General features: G+C 42.6%; 1 protein-coding gene across 1 annotated transcript in view; it reads right to left on the minus strand.

Moving 5' to 3' along the window:
* LOC145391972 (mitogen-activated protein kinase kinase kinase 4-like) overlaps positions 1 to 19,683 on the minus strand; it is a 503,013-nt gene that overhangs the window by 318,581 nt on the left and 164,749 nt on the right. Inside the window, exon 11 of the mRNA XM_080266482.1 lies at positions 7,691 to 7,848. Coding sequence (XP_080122608.1) covers positions 7,691 to 7,848 — 158 coding nt within the window. The remainder of the gene's footprint in view (positions 1 to 7,690; positions 7,849 to 19,683) is intronic.

Raw genomic sequence — 19,683 nt, forward strand, 5'->3', positions numbered from 1 at the left:
TCTGTTTTCATTGACTGGGCCAGGATCATTGGAAAGGGAAGCTTCACCTGGTGCAATATCTTCACTCTGTCGCCAGCCCAGGTAATGAGTGATGAGCGCTTCCGTTCATTTATTTTCTTATTGTATTCCTTCAAGGAGAAAGATGATATTTCATCCATTTTTTGTACCAGCTGAACATGATCACTCTCACTGGCTACAACAGTCTCTATTTCTTCTTGGAGACGGGAACAGTCACTCAATATGTGAGAGAGTTTTGTCGTTGTCAGTTGCTTGAGAGTCGGCGCGGGTTTATCTTCTTGTTCGTTGTCTCCTGTTTCATCATCATCATCATTATCTAGCATTAGTTCAATGTTCTGTTCAGTGTTTTTGGATATCATCTCACAGAACTGTTCTTCACTGACTTCATTAAATCCTGGAACACTTCCTGCTGCTTCTAACACTTCTTTCTTGAGCTGTTCCTTCTGCTGACGCTGTGTCTGTGTGTCCGTGTCATTGTCAGCACTGTCTGTGATGAGGTGAGGGAGAAATGGTGCCCACCCATGCTTATTGGTAGCATTATTAATTTTATGCCAGGCATCTACCATAAAACTGACAGCCTGTCTGATATCAAAAAGTTTCCAGAACGTTTTGACAGTAACTATCTCCCTTGGCATGTTGGTAGGTGTGGCCTTATTTGGTGATGAAGCTGAAGTGGATGTATAAAACTGGCATAAAATTACAGAATACAGTTACAGTATATTTTTATTATAAACAACTCGCCAAATGTGAGATTTCTCTCGCCAAATTAAAGTGTTGTGTACAATCCCATCCCATCGCCAAAAGTGAATTCGCCAAATAAAAACTCGCCATATGTGAGAGTTCACTGTACAGTAAATGGCTGTTTCCATCACTACAACTGTCCCACAACACGTGCACATACCACATACTGTGGATGGATTGTTATGCTGCATATTTTTTTCACAACACTGCACTATTTGGTAAAGCTAGGACACCTTTTTGAAGCCACAATTGTGGTGAAATCTGTAATTATACTGAATCAATGAATAAAAAGAGTCTTAACCACAAGGAGAGGAAACTTTTATGATGGGTGACCAGATGCTTTATAGAAGGTCACCAACACCAGTTAAGTGTACCTGTCAATTTTAGATGCCAGAGTCTGCTGTCATAATTTTGGGAAATTAAAATGACAGATCTTGTAAATTATGGTATTCAAACATCAGATATTTCTGAATTTTAGGTGTCTGAATTTTCAAGGTTGCACTGTAAGATAGTACAGAAAACTCTCAATTATCTGGCACAATCCAGCAAAGCCCTATGCTGGTTAAGGTAAAATGCTGAATATTGCATAATACTTCCATTGGCTTAATATTCGGCACTGAGACAGATATTACATAACTATCCATCTCAAACCTCTATCCTAAAAACTTTCCCATGAGCAAATGATGAAAATTAGGCATAAAATACAAGCAAGTAATAATACAATACAGTAATACAGCTATACAGAGCCTGTTAGCTACTGCTGATGAGCCAGGTTGATACACAACACCAAATATTGCATAAAACTGCCGGTTACATTCCATTTTGGTGCCGGATATTACAAAATTTCACCAGATAATACTTTAATAGAGCCACACCAGCATCGCCAGATATTGAACTGGGATGGATATTGAGACAACAGAAAACTGCGTGTTTACTGTACTGGTATATGAAAAGAATGAAAACTACGTGAATTTATATCATACTTACAACACCCCCCCCTGGGGGTATGGGGGTTTCAAGAATACTTCCCCAGTATCCCTGCTTGTCGTGCGAGGCAACTAAAAGGGTTGGTGGTGGGTTATTGCCCCACCCCGTAAAAAGAACTAGCTAAAAAAGCGAATAAAGCGCCTCGGACCCGGACGGACCATATGTTGACGACTAAGGAACGGACTAAGGACATTCTTAGGGTGGGAATGTGGAATGTGAGAGGAGTGAATGATGAAGTGAAAGAGAGAGAGATTGTTCAGGTGATTGAGGATGCAAAAGTGGATATATGTGGACTGGCTGAAACTAAATGGAAAGGTGAAAGGGTGAGAGAATGGGAATATGGTTTAGGTATATGTGCAGAAGTCAATGAGAATGAGAGGGCAAGAGAGAGAGTATGTCTGATGATAAGCAAGAAGTGGAAGGAAAATATAAGAGAGTATGGAACAGTGGGTGCAAGGATTGTATGGACGAGGATGAAAGTAGGTATACAAGCGTAGGCGATTGTATGTGTATATGCCCCAACAGAGGATCGAATGGCAAGAGCGAAAGATGAGTTTTGGGCGAGAGTAGAAGCATGTATGGACAAGTTTGAGAGGAGTGAGAGAGTGCTGTTGATTGGAGACATGAATGGCAAAGTTGGGAATGTACAAGTGGATGGAGTGGTTGGTCAGTGGGGTGTGCCAGCTGAAGCAGATGGGAATGGTAGTGCTTTGGTGGACATTTGTGCTTGTAAGGGGTTGGCAATAGCCAACACCTACTTTCGTTATAAGATGATCCACCGGTATACATGGAGAGTAATGAGGAGGATGGATGGTGAACTTGTTGAACAAAAGGCAATGATAGACCATGTGTGTGTGGATGAGCGAATGAGAAGACAAGTGTTGGATGCAAGAGTGTGGAGAGGGTGGGGGAATGGAGTCTTGGACAATCACTAAGTGATGGCCAAGGTAGAGCTACAAAGAAAGTGGTTGAGGAGACAAAGGGGAAGACAGGAGGAAGCAGCTCCTGTGAGAAGAGTGGAGAAATTGCAAGATAGTGAGAAAATGATAGAGCATAAGAGCATAGTGGAAGAAAGATTGGGAAGGTATGAGCTAGAGCAGATGGAAGGGGTGGAAGACGTATGTAAGATATTCACAGAAGAGATAGGCGCAGCGTGTGAGGCGGTTTGTGGAGTGAGGAGGAGATGCAAGGGTGTGCAAGGGACAGCATGGTGGAATGATGAGGTGAAACGAGCTGTGGAACAAAAGAAGAAGGCATATAATGAATGGTTAGCAAGTAGAGGTAAGGGAGAAGATGAGAGAGAGAAGAGAGAGGTATATGTGAGCAGGAGAAGGGAGGTTAAGAGACTGGTGAGGGAGAGTAAGAAGAAAGTGGATGAAGAGTTTGGGAGGAATCTGAGTGTGAAATGGAGGGAGAGTAAGAAATTGTTTTGGAAGGAGGTAAAGAAAGTAAGGCAGTGTGAAAGGGGAAATAGTAGGGGAGTTAAAGATAGGAATAATAGATTGTTGGTGGAGAAGAGAGAGAAATTGAGGAGATGGAAGGAGCACTTTGAGGATTTGTTGAATGTAGAGAGTGAGAGCAGTGCGAGTATAAGTGGTTGGGGAATGGCTGGGAGAGGAAGAGATCAGTGGGGCAGAAGTATTGGAAGCGATGAAGAAGATTAAGTTGGGAAAGGCCCCAGGAATTGATGGAGTGTGTGGTGAAATGCTTAGGTATGGGGGTGAGATTGTTGTGGAGTGGATATGGAAGTCGTGTAGATTGGCTTGGGAAGAGGGAAGGGTTCCAGAGGACTGGATATCAGGTTTAATTGTTCCTTTATACAGTGGAAAAGGAGAGAGAAGTATGTGGTAACCATAGGGGTATTTGCCTTCTTAGTGTGACTGGTAAAATATATGGCAGAATATTCATTGATAGGGTTAGGCATATGACAGACGAGCTAGTTGGAGAAGAACAAGGGGGATTTAGGAAGAGAAAAGGGTGTGTAGAGCAGATATTTGTTCTAAGATGTTTAGTGGAGAAGTATCTAGAGAAGGGAAGGAGAGTGTATGCTGCCTTCATGGACTTGGAGAAAGCTTATGACAGAATAGACAGGCAAGGTATGTGGAAGGTATTAAGAATATATGGAGTGGAGGGGAAATTGTTGAGTGCTGTGAAGAATATGTACGAGGGAGCTAGGGCTACGGTGCGCGTGGATGGTGAGCTGAGTTCTTTGATCTCAATGTGGGACTGAAACAGGGTTGTGTGATGTCTCCATGGCTGTTTAATATATACATGGATGGGGTTGTAAAGGAGGTGCAAGGTAGGGCAGTGGATGTGGGGGTGGTTCTAATGAATGAGGGTGAGATTTGGAAGATTCCGGTGTGGCTGTTTGCTGATGATACAGTATTGTTGAGTGAAGATGAATGGGAGTTGCAAGGTTTGGTGAATGAATTTGGGACAGTGTGTAGGAGGAGGAATCTGAAAGTTAATGTAACAAAAGTAAAGTTATGGTGTTTGAGAGGAATGAAGTCACAGACTACACAGTGAGGTTGGATGGTGAAGATATGGAGAATGTGAGTGCATTCAAGTACTTGGGTAATGTGATGAGTAAGGATGGAACTTGGGGGATGAAGTGCGAAAAAGGGTACAGCAGGGAAGGAAAGTTGTTGGTACACCGAAAGCAGTGATGAGAAATAGGGAGGTGAGTATGGAAGTTAAGAAGTCACTGCATGATAGTATTGTGATCCCTACCCTGACGTATGGAAGCGAGGCATGGACCTTGCAAGAGGGGAACAAGTCAAGAGTGAGAGCAGTGGAAATGAGTTACTTGAGAGGAGCATGTGGAGTGACGTGAAGGGACAGGTTGGTGAATGAAGAAGTGAAGGAACATTGTGGGGTGGATGTGGGTGTGGTTGAGAAGATTAGGAGAAATACACTGAGGTGGTTTGGACATGTGAAGGGAATGGAGAATGAAAGACTGACTAAGAGGGTGTATGTAGGTGAGGTGGAGGGAGGGAGAGGGAGGGGTAGACCAAGGATGAGGTGGAGGGATGGAGCTGAGAGGTATATGAAGGAAGGGGGGGGTGAGTTGGCAGGAGGGTAGTCAAATGGTGGGTGACAGAGCGACTTGGAGGCGTTTTGTCTGCGGCCACCCTTTGCGGGATTAGGGCATTGGGCTATAGATAGATAGATAGAGAGATAGATAGACAACACTTGTAATAAGAAAAAAAGTACTGTACACTCACACTCCAGTATGCAATGCTTGTGCAAATGATCAATCAACAGAGGGGGAAAAAAAAAAAGTTATACTCAGTTTTGAGTTAACGACTGCAGAATTCACTTACACGATAATTGCAGTGGCTGTGTACTACAATCCCATATGTAAGTGGTGCTGCCCGTGCAAAATGAAAGGCAGACGTTTCAGTCAAGATGGCCACCTAGAGTTTACATGCACAGAACCCAATATGAGGCCTAGGCACATGTGGCTGCTTTGTGTCAGCCCTTTGAAAACCTTGTCTCTCTCTTGCACTCATGGATGGTGTCCAGAAGCTGTGATCATCTTCCTTGTGTTCCCTGTGTTACATAACTATCTGACGTGTGCAAGGCTGTCAAGACACCATCACCATTGCCAAATAACAGCGTAAGTGGACAACAGTGATGTGCTATATTATGTGGAAAGATAACATTTTTTGAGTGAAATACTGAAACTAGGGACCTGGAGTGATTGTCCAGGCCCTCCAGCTGTTCCCCAGCCTCACATGGAACCCTTGGTGACCAAGGGATTACTTCAGGTGGATGTCTGAAATGTTTTCTGAGATTCAGGTTATGTGGTCCTTGGCCCCCCTCTCTGTCCCTACTGAACCCACATTAAATCAACCTCAGTGTGTAATCCATTCTCACATGACATAACCCTGTTGCATATCAAGGTGTGACTGTAGCAAGATTTTTGTTTTTGTTTTTTTCTCAGGTCAGAATGTGATGAAGCACCTGCAGGAGATTCTGAAAACCAACTTTGAAAAACATTTCTGGCAGTGGAATGAATGTTGGGCTACTTGTGTCAAGTCAGAAGGGGCCTACTTTGTGGGGGATTAGTGTCCTAGCTCAACAGGTTAGTTATTTCTTTTTTCAGTACCTAAGGTCAGATACTTTCTCAACAGGCCTTGTATAGTTGGTATGTGTTTATGTGACAGAAACTGGCCACTTCCACAATATGAATGTCCCCCCCCCCTTTTTTTTTTTTGTCTGACTCTGGGCATAGACTTCACAGCCTGCTCTCAAGACCCAGTAGTCCTCCTACATTCCATACACCTCTCTACATGTCACCACTTTGGCATAACACCCACCATCCATATTGAATACACGCTAGGGCTGTTTCATACAGGACTGGTGTATTGGTATTAGCAGGGGTGTTTTTATGACATGTCAGCGGGTCTCCTGGTAGATCGGTAAAATCTGATTTAATGAAATTCAAATCCCTAAACTGTTCCCTGCCCCAGCAGGGATTTGAACCTGGGTCCAGTAGGACTGCAAGCCACCTCTCTACCGATTGAGCCACAGGGGTAATGTGTAATGGCGCCTTTGAGCTTTAGTCAAACACTAACTGTATCATGCAACGTCACTTAGTCATTGGGGTACACAAGCCTGAATGAACGTGTGTTTAATGCACATGGCGAATTTTCTTTTATCTCTTCTATCATCTGAGCTTGGTGACCTTGCAGGGTGGATTTCAACTTGGGGGGAAAGGGATCCGTAAGGGGGAAATTCTGGAGAGTAGGGTGGCTGGGAGATGACAGTAGTCTCGTGCTTCATCAAAAAGTCACGGATAAGGAGGCAAGTAGGCAGGTGTAGTGTCATGGTGAAGCATCCAGGTTTTGTCTGTCTGCACCTCAGGCCTCTTCCCTTGCACTGCCTCCCACAAACACTTCAGGACATCCAAGTAAAACTCGTTTATTGACTATCTGGCCACGTGGAACAAACTCTTGATGAACAATGCCCTTTCAATTAATATCAACATCACCTTCTAATCTGAGTGACTCTGTGATGTTTTTTGGCCGCAGTGATGATGTTCCAACCCGCTGTGATGACTGCCTTTAGTTTCAACATCACAGCTGTACACCAACGTTTCATCACCTATTATGGTATTTTTCAGGAAGTTTTCATCAGCATTCGAACAATCAAACAGCTCTTGACTGATTGTGACATTTTTTGCTGATCTGTCAGCAGACATGACACAAATTTTATGGCAACATGATGCATCTTCGGTTTTTCGGTTAGAAACATGCGGCACAAACATTAACAGATGCCTACTTCTTTGGAAACTTACATGGACAATCAAGCCATGATTTTCACGGATCAAAGCACGCACTTTCTCAACATGATCACTGTCTCTTGATGTGGAGGGCTGTCCAGATTTGGGATTGTCTTCAATGGATGTCCTTCCTGATTTGAACTCCTGGAACCACTTGTGACATTACGTACAGCTCAAACAATCCTTCTCATTAGCCTGTTGCAGCATCTGAAAAGTCTCCATAAAAGTTTCCCAATCTGAAACAGAAATTCACACAAACACACTGCTCTTCAAAATCCTTCATTGTTCAACCTGCAACGAATAACCATGTGCACTAAACAACACACATTCACTCAAGTGTGTGTACCTGGATGGCTAAGTGATGTGGTGTGAAGCAGGTAGTGTTAGACTAAAGCTCAGGGTTGTCGCTACGCAGTGATTCCGTTGTGATCACATTACACTGGTTAGTTGGTGAGCTTTGTAAAAAAAAAAATAAAGCTCAGTTTCTTTTTGGACTAACCTCGTTTGTCCAGGTTGTATGAAAATCACTGAGGCTTTGATAAGAGGTAGGAATGAGTCTAACTGGTTTCTAGTCAAAGCTGCTTTTCACTTTGATTATACTTGGTCATCAACTGAACTGCAAGGGGTCAGAGATCATTTTCAGAATTGTAAACTCACCAAAATCGTGTGGCAGCAAGACTGTCCCCCTCCGTCACATGGGGACAAGTTGCCTGAACAAACCTCCATTCCTCTTGCAGGAAATTACGCTGCAGTCCAGATGCATGCGGCTCTCGGTGTAGCATGCAAACAAACTGGTCAAGCCACTCCAAGTACACCTATGTGAAACCAAGCAACACAAATAAAGTCAGTCTTAACTGTAGGTTGCTGTTTTTCTTTTTTTTTTTTCAGCAGTTTTTTTATTATTAAGTCCACAGTAACTTAAAGAAAAATAATGTACTAAAATTCCCTTCCTACCTATTACTTATCCCATCCACTCAAAACACTTCACATACATTCCTCAATAATCTCATTTCCACTGCTCTTACTCTTTACTATTCACTTTCATGCCACAACAGTGTTGCAACCATACATTAATCTGGAGACTTACACATCTTCATGCAATCCTTCTGCACCCTGTGCTAGTTTACTATCCACTTTTTGTGCATATTTACCTCTCTTTTCTATTACTGCACCTAGGTACCAATACTTAAAACTCCCTCACCAATTCAAATCTATCTTCTTCCATCAGCACATCACACTCAAGGAATCTTCTTTCACGACAACTTTGCTCTTATCCTCTGAGGGAGTATTCTTGAAAACCCCCCTACCCCCTGGGGGTAGGGGGGTTTTCAAGAATACTCCCCCAGTATCCCTGCTTGTTGCATGAGGTGACTAAAAGGGTTGGTGGTGGGTTAGTGCCTCACCCCATAAAAAGAACTAACTAAACAAGTGAATAAAGCGCCTCAGACCAGGACGGACCATACGTTGACGACTATGGAACGGACTAAGGACATTCTAAGGATGGGGACATGGAATATGAGAGGGGTGAATGATGAAGTCAAAGAAAGAGAGATTGTTCAGGTGCTTGAGGATGCAAGAGTGGATGTATGTGGACTGACTGAAACTAAATGGAAAGGTGAAAGGGTGAGAGAATGGGAATACGGTTTAGGAATATGTGCGGGAGTTAATGAGAATGAGAGAGCAAGAGAGGGAGTATGTCTGATTATAAGAAAGAAGTGGAAGGAGAATATAAGAGAGTATGGAACAGTGGGTGCAAGGATTGTATGGATGAGGAGGAAAGTAGGTAAACAAGCTTGGGCGATTGTATGTGCGTATGCGTTTACAGAGGACCGAGTGGCAAGAGTGAAAGATGAGTTTTGGGCAAGTGAAGAGCCATGTATGGACAAGTCTGAGAGAAGCGAGAGAGTGTTTTTGATTGGAGACATGAATGGCAAAGATGGGAATGTACGGGTGGATGGAGTGGTTGGTCAGTGGGGTGTGCCAGCTGAAGTAGATGGGAATGGTAGTGCTTTGGTGGACATCTGTGCTGGTAAGGGGTTGGCAATAGCCAACACCTACTTTCGTCATAAGATGATCCACCGGTATACATGGAGAGTAATGAGGAGGATGGATGGTAAACTTGTTGAACAAAGGCAATGATATATTACGTGTGTGTGGATGAGCGAATGAGAAGACAAGTGTTGGATGCAAGAGTGTGGAGAGGGTGGAGGAATGGAATCTCAAACCATCACTTAGTGATGGCCAAAGTAAGGCTGCAAAGAAAATGGGTGAAGAGATGAAGGGGAAGACAGGAGAAAACAGCTCCTGTGAGAGGAGTGGAGAAGTTGCAAGATAGTGAGAAAATGACAGAGTATAAGAGCATAGTGGAAGAAATATTGGGAAGGTATGAGTTAGAGCAGATGGAAGGGATGGAAGACGTATGTAAGATATTCACAGAAGAGATATGCGCAGCGTGTGAGGTGGTTTGTGGAGTGAGGAGGAGATGCAGGGGTGAGCAAGGAGCAGGGGTGTGGAAGGGACAGCATGATGGAATGATGAGGTGAAACGAGCTGTGGAACAAAAGAAGAAGGCATATAGTGAATGGCTAGCGAGTAGTGATAGGGGAGAAGATGAGAGAGAGAAGAGAGGTATATGTGAGCAGGAGAAGGGAGGTGAAGAGATTCATGAAGGAGAGTAAGAAGAAAGTGGATGAAGAGTTTGGGAGGAATCTGAGTGTGAAATGAAGGAAGAGTAAGAAATTATTTTGGAAGGAGATAAGACAGTGTGAAAGGGGAAATAGTAGGGGATGGAAAGATGGAAATAATAGATTGTTCGTGGAGAAGAGAGAAAAATTGAGGAGATGGAAGGAGCACTTTGAGGATTTGCTGAATGTGGAGAGTGAGAGCAGTGAGAGTATAAGTGGTTGGGGAATGGCTGGGAGAGGAAGAAATGAGAGGAGCGAGGAAGAGATCAGTAGGGCAGAAGTAGTGGATGCAATGAAGAAGATCAAGATCGGAAAGGCCACAGGAATTGATGGAGTGTGTGGTGAAATGCTGAAGTATGGGGGTGAGATTGTTGTGGAGTGGATATGGAGGTCGTGTAGATTGGCTTGGGAAGAGGGAACGGTTCCAGGGGACTGGAAATCAGGTATAATTGTTCCTTTATACAATGGAAAAGGGGAGAGAGAAGTATAAGGTAACCATAGGGGTTTTTGCTTTCTTAGTGTGACTGGAAAAATATATGGCAGAGTACACATTGATAGCATTAGGCATATAACAGAGGAGCTAGTTGGAGAAGATCAAGGGGGATTCAGGAAGGGAAAAGGGTGTCTAGATCAGATATTTGTTCTAAGATGTTTAGTGGAGAAGTATCTAGAGAAGGGAAAGTGTATGCTGCCTTCATGGACTTGGAGAGAGCCTATGACAGAACAGATAGACAAGGTATGTGGAAGGTATTTAGAATATATGGAGTGGAGGGGAAATTGTTGAGTGCTGTGAAGAGTATGTACAAAAGTGCTAGGGCTACGGTGTGAGTGGATGGTGAGCTGAGTGAGTTCTTTGATCTCAATGTGGGACTGAAACAGGGATGTGTGATGTCTCCAAGGTTGTTTAATATAAACATGGATGGGGCTGTAAGGGAAGTGCAAGGTAGGGCAGTGGATGTTGGGGGTGGCTTTAATGAATGAGGGTGAGATTTGGAAGATTCCGGTGTGGCTGTTTGCTGATGATACAGTATTGTTCAGTGAAGATGAATGGGAGTTGCAAGGTTTGGTGAATGAATTTGGGACAGTGTGTAGGAGGAGGAATCTGAAAGTTAATGTGAACAAGATTAAAGTTATGGTATTTGAGAGGAATGAAGTCACAGACTACACAGTGAGGTTGGATGGTGAAGATATGGAGAATGTTAGTGCATTCAAGTACTTGGGTAGTGTGATGAGTAAGGATGGAACTTTTGGGGATGAAGTGCCTGAAAGGGTACAGCAAGGAAAGAAGGTTATTGGTTCACTGAAAGCAATGATGAAAAACAGGGAGGTGAGTATGGAAGTTAATTAGTCACTGCATGATAGTATTGTGATCCCTACACTGACGTATAGAAGCGAGGCATGGACCTTGCTATAGGGAAACAAGTCAAGAGTGAGAGCAGTGGAAATGAGTTACCTGAGAGGAGGAGCATGTGGAGTGACATGGAGGGGCAGGTTGACAAATGAAGAAGTGAAGGAACGTTGTGGGGTGGATGCGGATGTGGTTGAGAAAATTAGGAGAAATAAACTGAGGTGGTTTGGACATGTGGAGAGAATGGAGAATAAAAGACTGACTAAGAGGGTGTATGTAGCTAAGGTGGAGGGAGAAAGAGGGAGGGGAAGACCGAGGATGAAGTAGAGGGATGGAGTTGAGAGGTATATAAGGAAGGGGGGGTGAGTTGGGGGGTGGGCAGTCAAATGGTGGGTGACAGAGCAACTTGGAGGCGTATTGTCCGTGGCCACCCTTTGCGGGATTAGGGCGTCAAGCTATAGCTAGACAGACTGATTTTCAAAGCACCAAACATCCACAAAACTCTGCACCAATATGCAAAACTCCTCTTCCTTATTAACCCCTACACCGCGGGATTGTTTACCAATGACTTGCGTGTGCCGCGGGGTTATTTGGGCTCCGACAGACTCTCAAAAAATATTTGCCAAAAATCAGTTATTAGTCCTAGAACATTAAAATTACATATGCTTATGGCACATACCTTCAGCTTTCTCCTGGAATGATTGTTGAGCCTTCGACAGTTACCGTAGGACTTGTGGAGACCTCTGAAGTAGGGTAACGAAGTCTCCACTTTACACTTCCCGACAACCCGTAATATGATTACCACAGCCAGATACAAACACTATAAACACTATTCTACAATTTTCAAGTAGTTTGGGATCCATACTAAAAAAAAAAAACACTGTGAAAGCAATGGAAATTACGAGCGCGTCTGATCGTCGCACTGGCACTAGTTCGCTCTTAGTAGTCTGTCATTTATTATTCATAAAACCCCTCACACTTTATATTTCTATTACTATATAACACTTATATATATCTACAGTCTTTATTCATAAGTTTTCTTCAGTAGTATTAGTTTATTGTCACTGTAGGGATTTAATTTCTTTCAGTAAAATACGTAGCATTCACTTTCTCGTCCTGTATACTGGCATTGAAAGAGAATGTCACTTTCATCTTCACTCTCATAACTCATAGCATTCAGACATGCTAGAGTGAAACTTTCACTTTCATTACTCCTAGGGTATATACTCGTATTCTTATAATACTACTCATTTACATTTCTATTTACGTTCTCTATTTTATTTACGTTATTTACATTTCTATTTTATTTACGTTATTTACATTTCTATTTTATTTACACTGTGTTGTGCACTGTCACTTGAAATAACTTATAAAACTGTTTTCCATTGTTCACGTATATTTACATTCATTACTTTCACTTGCTGTTTACACATTATTTACACATTATTTACAATTCCACTTGCACTGTTTTACTCAATAGAAAGATCGTAGTCACTCTTTTATCAATTGTCAGCCCTTTACCTCTTTCCACACGAGGTTTAGTAGGGGGTAAAGGTCACAGGGCCATTTGCATGGGGGTGAAAAAAGGCCTTGAAGTCAGCAAGAAGAAACATACGTACTCTCACTTCGGAAGTTGAGAGTAACCTGATAACGGAGGGCTAGCGTGGAGGCCTGCTAAGGGGTTATACAGGGTTACCAATATTACTTTTTGAAACAGCTAAGTCTAGCACTGATATGATTGGCAGGAAATCTAGACAATACATTATAAATTTGGTAGTTCCAGGTGAATGTAAATATCACTTAGGCTTCTCCCTTCCCTCCTTACATGTATATTTATTTCGAAAATAGATTAGAGGCCTACTTAGGAGATATATTTTCAGAGCTACCAATGTTAGATCTTGAAACATCTTTGTTTAGCACTGATATGATTGGCAGGAAATCTAGACAATACATTATAAATTAGGTAGTTCCAGGTGAATGTAAATATCACTTAGGCTTCTCCCTTCCCTCCTTACATGTATATTTATTATGAAAATAGATTATACAGCATATTTCAAGGGGAAAAAACAGCGAAAATTAGCGAACGAGTGCACGTGAGGTGTTGTCAGGTGATAATTAGCCAATTCCAGGTGTTTGGCACTCTCACTTACCTTATTTCTTTCTTGTATATATTATTTGGTATAAGAATAGGACATAGGGCTTATTTCAATGGATGAAATCAGTGAAAAATTCCAGGGAAGATTTACTTAGCGTAGCACGGCCGGGCAGGCGAGAGGATAGGGTAATGGAGGGGGGGTAGGGAGGGGAGTCAAGAACGGGGAGAAATGGCTAAATTGTCAACAATGGATGGGAGTACAGATGAGATTAGGAGTGCTGACTAGTGTTGGACATTGGCAGTACTGATAGATGATACAAGCCCCCACTTGGAAGCCCGGGTGAATTCAAAATAACACAGAATCACAAAAGCGATGCCCCGCGGTATGATCCCTTGCTCCCAAGCGTCACGAAAGTGACGCCCCGCGGTTAAGGGGTTAACTAGCAACACAGCAACATCTGCTTCATTCATCCATCCATCATCTAATCCTACACTGCCCCATAAGGAGTGTAGGAGCCCGGGGCTAGGAAGTTGGTCCCAATATTTAAGATGAGAGTGACCAGCCTCACTCATCCCTGAGTGGCATTAGGTGAGCAATTAACCCCAACCACCCCTTGGATATAAACCTTCTCCGGCCAAATCCAACTGGAGCGCAATAATTACCCACTAAACCACCAAATGCCAAATTTGGTTATATGGTTACCACCCAGTGTAGTAAATGGTTTCCTGGTGTACTGGAAATCATTTGGCTTGTCACTCAGTGCAGAGTCACCCACAGGCAAAAGGAAGAGGAGAGAATGAAGGAAAGAAAGACAGAAGAGGGAGTGTAAAGTCACCCGTAGGCAGAAGGACAAGGAAAGAATGAAGGAAGGAAAGACACAAGAGGATGGAGGGAAAGAAGGATGGAGGTGAGGAAAGGGCAGACACCCGACAGCAGCACTACATCAAGTGAGTGGATGGTGAGCGCCCCACCTACCACACCTGCTTCATTTCTTCGTTTAAAGACTCTAGCATGCTTGCATGCATCAGCCTTGACAATTTAATGGTAACTCTCCGTGCTGCTCAATCTCTAGCAGCCTCCCTATTTAGTTCCTTATCCCTGGGCTCACACTCAATGACCTCACCCCTGATCTTTTTTGGTCTGCCTCATGCAACTCTACTCTCACTGTTCACAACTCTCACTCTCTGTGTCCAGCAGTCATCATCCACCCTCTCCATATGCCCAAACCATCTCAATCTACTTCTTCTCATCACAACACATTTACATTCAAGTCTCAACCTTCCTCTTAAACTCTTCATCTGCAATCCTAACTCTCCCAGACTTGTCACTTAAGAATGCACAACACCTCCATCTACTCATTATCATTTCCATACATTCAAGCCTATAAATATCCTCTCCTACATTCCCCACATCTTACTACAGTACATAATTACAATCAGAACACATACTGCACACAAGGACTGCTTAGTACAAAGGGTGAGCCCTCTATGTTAGGAAGGACAACTCCCAGTACTTCTTTCTCCCTCTCTTTTCCCTAGCCACTGAGTTAGCTTAAACCCCACCTCCAGCACATAAAATGTCCCCCAAATAACAAAACTCTTGAACACATTCAAAAGACTCTTCAGCAAGGGGAATCTATTCTTGCCTCTCTGCCTCTGCCTGCTCTCCCCTATCTACTGTACACACGAAATCAGCACATTTCAGACCCACCTAATATCACTATATCCTGTATGTACTCCCTCATTACAAGCACTGTAAAAGATGGAGTTTCTTTCCACATGCTACTGGCAAAACTGTGTACAGCCACACTCCCTCTGCTTTGACAGTACTGTCATCCACCCTAGATCATCACTTTTTTTATCCATATTTACCATCAACCCCTGTACCCCCATTCCACTTCTCCATTCCCTAAATTTTTCCTCTGCTACACTCTCATTCTCTGCAGTCAACGGCAAGTCATCAGTATGTATCAAATTCAAGTTATTTCATCCTTCACCATTCATTACCATTCTCAGCCCTCCTTGTGCATCCTGAATTTTAAGCTTTACCATAATCCATCCATATATATATATATATATATATATATATATAAATATATATATATATAAATATATATATATATACGATTATGTGAAGCTACAGAACGTGGTGAATGTTTTTGGCATATCCGATAGAGCCAAGATTCCGGGGGCTTGAATGATGAGTGAATGGAAGCGTGGCCCATTGGACTGGGCAATTTTGGGCTGTCTGGACACTGTTACTCTTCACCCTGGACTTGGGTGGGAAAGGAGGTGCGGATGATGATATATATATATATATATATAGATGATAATGATGATATATATATATATATATATATATATATATATATCATCATCATCCGCACCTCCTTTCCCACCCTAAGGCAGGGTGAGTGGTAGCAATGTCCAGACAGCCCAAATTTGTCCAATCCAATAGGCCACACTTCCATTCACTCATCATTCAAGCCCCTGGAATCCTGGCTCCATCGGACACACAAAAACATTCACCACATTTTGTAGCTTCACATAAACGTATCCGATTGGGTCAATCCACGTTAAGAAGGGGTGCCAGATCCCTGATCATGCACTTCTCCTCACAACACTCACCCAGCCAGCTCAATCTCTTGTCAGTTCCACAGCCTCATCGACTTCCAAACCTCTCTTCCTCACACACTCATCCACCATGTCTCTTCACTTTCTCCTTGGCCTACCTTGCCTCCTCCCTCCTTCAAATTCGCTCAGGTATACCTTTTTCACCACTCTATTCTCATCCATTCTCTCCACATGACCATACCATCTAGGTACACTCTCTTCGATTCTGGTTTCTACCGACTTCCTCACTCAACATCTTTCACGAATCACATTATTTTGTATACTACCCACCCTCTGTACTCCACATACATTCCTCAGCAGTCCTATCTCCACTGCTTTTACTCTTGACTTTTCATTTTCGTGCCACACCATACTCTCACATCCATTTGTTAAAGTTGGTACTAACATTCCCTCACGTAAGCCTTGTGCAGCTGCAACACTCAAGCCTCTTTCTTATTAAGGCCTTCATTGGAACCGCCACTTTTCTTCCTTGTGTCACTCTACTTTCAACTTCTTTCGCAAATTTTCCTCTCTTTTCTATCACTGTACCCAGGTATTTGAACTCTCTCACCAATTCCAGTCTCTCTTCATTCACTGTAACATCGCACTGGGAGTCACCTTCTCTCTCAGTAACCGTCACTTTACTCTTTTCTACATTTACTCTCAAGGCAGAACACTCACAGACCTCTGCAAAACTCTGCACTATAGTCAAACCAGAATATGAAGAGCTCTGGGGTGTGGCAGGTAAGGAAAGCGCATATGCCAAACATTTAAACTTTCAACTTTACATTGTTGAATGTTAATATATTAACAATTTTATATTACTGTACCTTGAAATACTCTCTATATAATATATTTAAAAAAAATCATAGTAACGATTTATTTTCTTTATAAGAATATAAACAACGACTCTATACAACATGTGACAACGTTGTTTAGACCACGCTGCCACGTTTCCGGTGACCCGCGTGTTTCAGTCAGTCATGGCCACTTGCCTTCCACCCACCATGGACTGTTTATAGCTTGTATTTTTATATTATAATACCCGATAATAGCCTTAACCCCTTCTTTACCGAAAATGTGTTTTGATGTACCCCCATACATCGCCTGTAAACACCCATGAGACACCAGAACCACTACCTTGGTACGCTGGTACACCTTCTAATGAATGGCAGCTTATGGGCCTCAGGATAGCCCAGTAAGGCTGTTTCTGATGACCTCGCGTTAGCAACAGCTCTGTGTTTTGACAACAAAGACTGTGACGAAGTTCTGATGAATTCTGACATCACAAGATGCGTCATGATTGAGTTGCGGCGGCACCAATGGCTTGCTCACTCATCTGTGATGTAACCTCTTTTGACCAATCATTATTTTATTTATAACTTCTACTACAGATATCATACTATATTTTCTGCTGACATACGGCAAAATTTACACCCCTTGGCCTGCCTGAGAGAGTCAATTACCACGCACTTGACCATGAGGGAGGGTGTACAGGATATTTTTCTCTCATGGCATCTCTGGCGGATTCCGATAGTGACGAGTTTATTCCTCGTGAGGATACTTATTTAGATGTATCAGATGATGATGCAGCAGTGTTTGATGTGTTAGTAGATGACTGTGATCCTGAAAATGATAGCGAGGTTGATGTGAGTGAGGAGGAGGAGGAAATTAGTAGCGAGCTTAGTGACGCTGCACTCTCGGCAACAAGTGGGTCAAGGTCACCATCACCATCACATGTGTCCACACACTTCATGCACACCTTACAAGGTAAATAAATATGCCATCCATCTGTGCAGACATTTTTTTCAAGTCAGTTTGTACAGTAGTTACCTGGGTAACAACTTCAGCATAAGACATGTAAACTTATATACCATAATGATTTATTTTATAATCTTTTTTTATTACCAACATCATGCTGGGTTTATGTGATCATCAGTATACAAACAAATCACAAAGAGAGAATTTTTTTGATGTGGCCAAAAACATGCACTAACCCTCACACTATGGGAGGGGGAGTTATCAGGTCGGTATCGGGGGTAAACGTAGTGTTTACATTGGGGGGAGGGGTCGGTAAAGAAGGGGTTAACGGAACCAAAAAGACTAAACGTAACAAAAGTACGGTAGTATATTTTTGTTGGAGTTATCCCATTCAAAATATTATAGAAAATGCTGGATACCGGGTGGTTTTGTTTTGGTAAAGATGTGGCAGTGCTGTACTTAATCCCCAAATCCACTCCAGAGCTCTTCATATTCTGGTTTGACTATAGCCTACCAAGTTCTTGTCTAGTACTTGCAAGCAGTACTGCATCATCACCATACAACAAATTTGAGATATTCCATCCATCATCATTCATTACCAATGCCATCCCTCTCCATTATTGGTGTTTTTACTTCTCTCATCACCCCATCCATATATAAATATTGAACAACCATGGGGACATCACACAACCTTGTTGCATGCCCACAGTGGTTGTTAATCATTCATTTAGATCCTCATTAATCCTTAAACATGCTTCACTACCATCATAAAAACTCCTGACAGCACCTAGCAGCTTACCATCTACATCATATGTGCGCAAAACTTTCCACAACCCTTCTCCATCCACTTTGTCGTATGCTTTTTCCAGATCCATGAATGCCATAATCACCATATGGTCCTTCTCACAAGCCTTCTCTACTATCTGTCTCACTGCAAATATTTGATCCACACATCCTCTGCCACTCCTAAAGCCACCCTGTTCACAACTCGCTAGGACTTCTGAGATCTCCCTTACTTTCTCTAAAATAATTCTTCCATATCCCTTCCCAACCACACTCAATAAACTTATACCACCATAATTCTTGCACTCACTTCGCTCACCTTTATTTCTGTACAGGGGTACAATCTCAGCCATTTTCCACTCTGCAGGCACAGTTTCACTCATCCATGCCTTCTTACATATCTCCAACAAGCACTTCCTTCCATTCTGTCCACTACTCTTAGGCATCTCTGCATACATCTCATGATCACCTTCATTCTTGTACAGGGGTACAATCACAGCCTTTTCCACTCTTCAGGCACAGTTTCACTCATCCATGCCTTCTTATATATCTCCAACAAGCACTTCATTCCACTCTCTGCGCTACACTTAAGCATCTCTGCATACATCTCATCAACCCCAGCTGCTTTCCCATTTTTCAGCCCCTTCACAGCACATTCACCTGTGCAAGTGTCACGTTTCTTGGTACTGTATTCCTTCCCCGCACACCCCCAAAACCAATCATGTTTACAGCCGCTCTGCTCTCTCTACTCCCACTCATCAACCTTTCAATATATTCTTTCCATAAGGTCCTTACTTCATCCCCATTGGTTAATAATCTACCACCTACATCCTTCACACCATCACATTTCTTTCCGTTTTCCTTTCTACATTTCCGTGCCTCTTTCCAGAATAACTTCCTATTTTCAGAGTAATTTGCATTCATTTGTTTTCCTAGATCATCATTTACCTCCTCCTTTTTTCTGTTCACTAGTTTCTTTACGTGCTTCTTGCTCTCAATATATTCAGTTCTTATTTCAACTGAACCCCTGTCCTGTAACCACTTTAGCCATTTCTTCCTCTTTTCCTTCACCGTTCTCTTAACCCACCACATGCCGGCTATTTTTAGCCCTAAGGGTCACCCCAGTGCTAGCCATTTTTTGACTTTTGACTTTTTTTTTTTTTTTTTGCTAAAATGATAGATTTTGATGTGGAAACAACAAATTTCGCCATTAAAATGCTCACCGAGGCTCGGAAATGAGTTTTATTGAGTCCTGCATACTCGTGTACAGGTATAGCCACTCTCTCATGCTCACCACGTACGTGAGAGAAAACAGTTTTCTATGTAAGGTATACTCAGGTATTTATGCTGGGAAGGTATTGCAATGT

Source organism: Coenobita brevimanus, chromosome 20 (genome assembly GCF_032717465.1).
Source record: "Coenobita brevimanus isolate Jiangsu-jjx chromosome 20, ASM3271746v2, whole genome shotgun sequence".
Classification (NCBI taxonomy): Eukaryota; Metazoa; Arthropoda; class Malacostraca; order Decapoda; family Coenobitidae; genus Coenobita; species Coenobita brevimanus.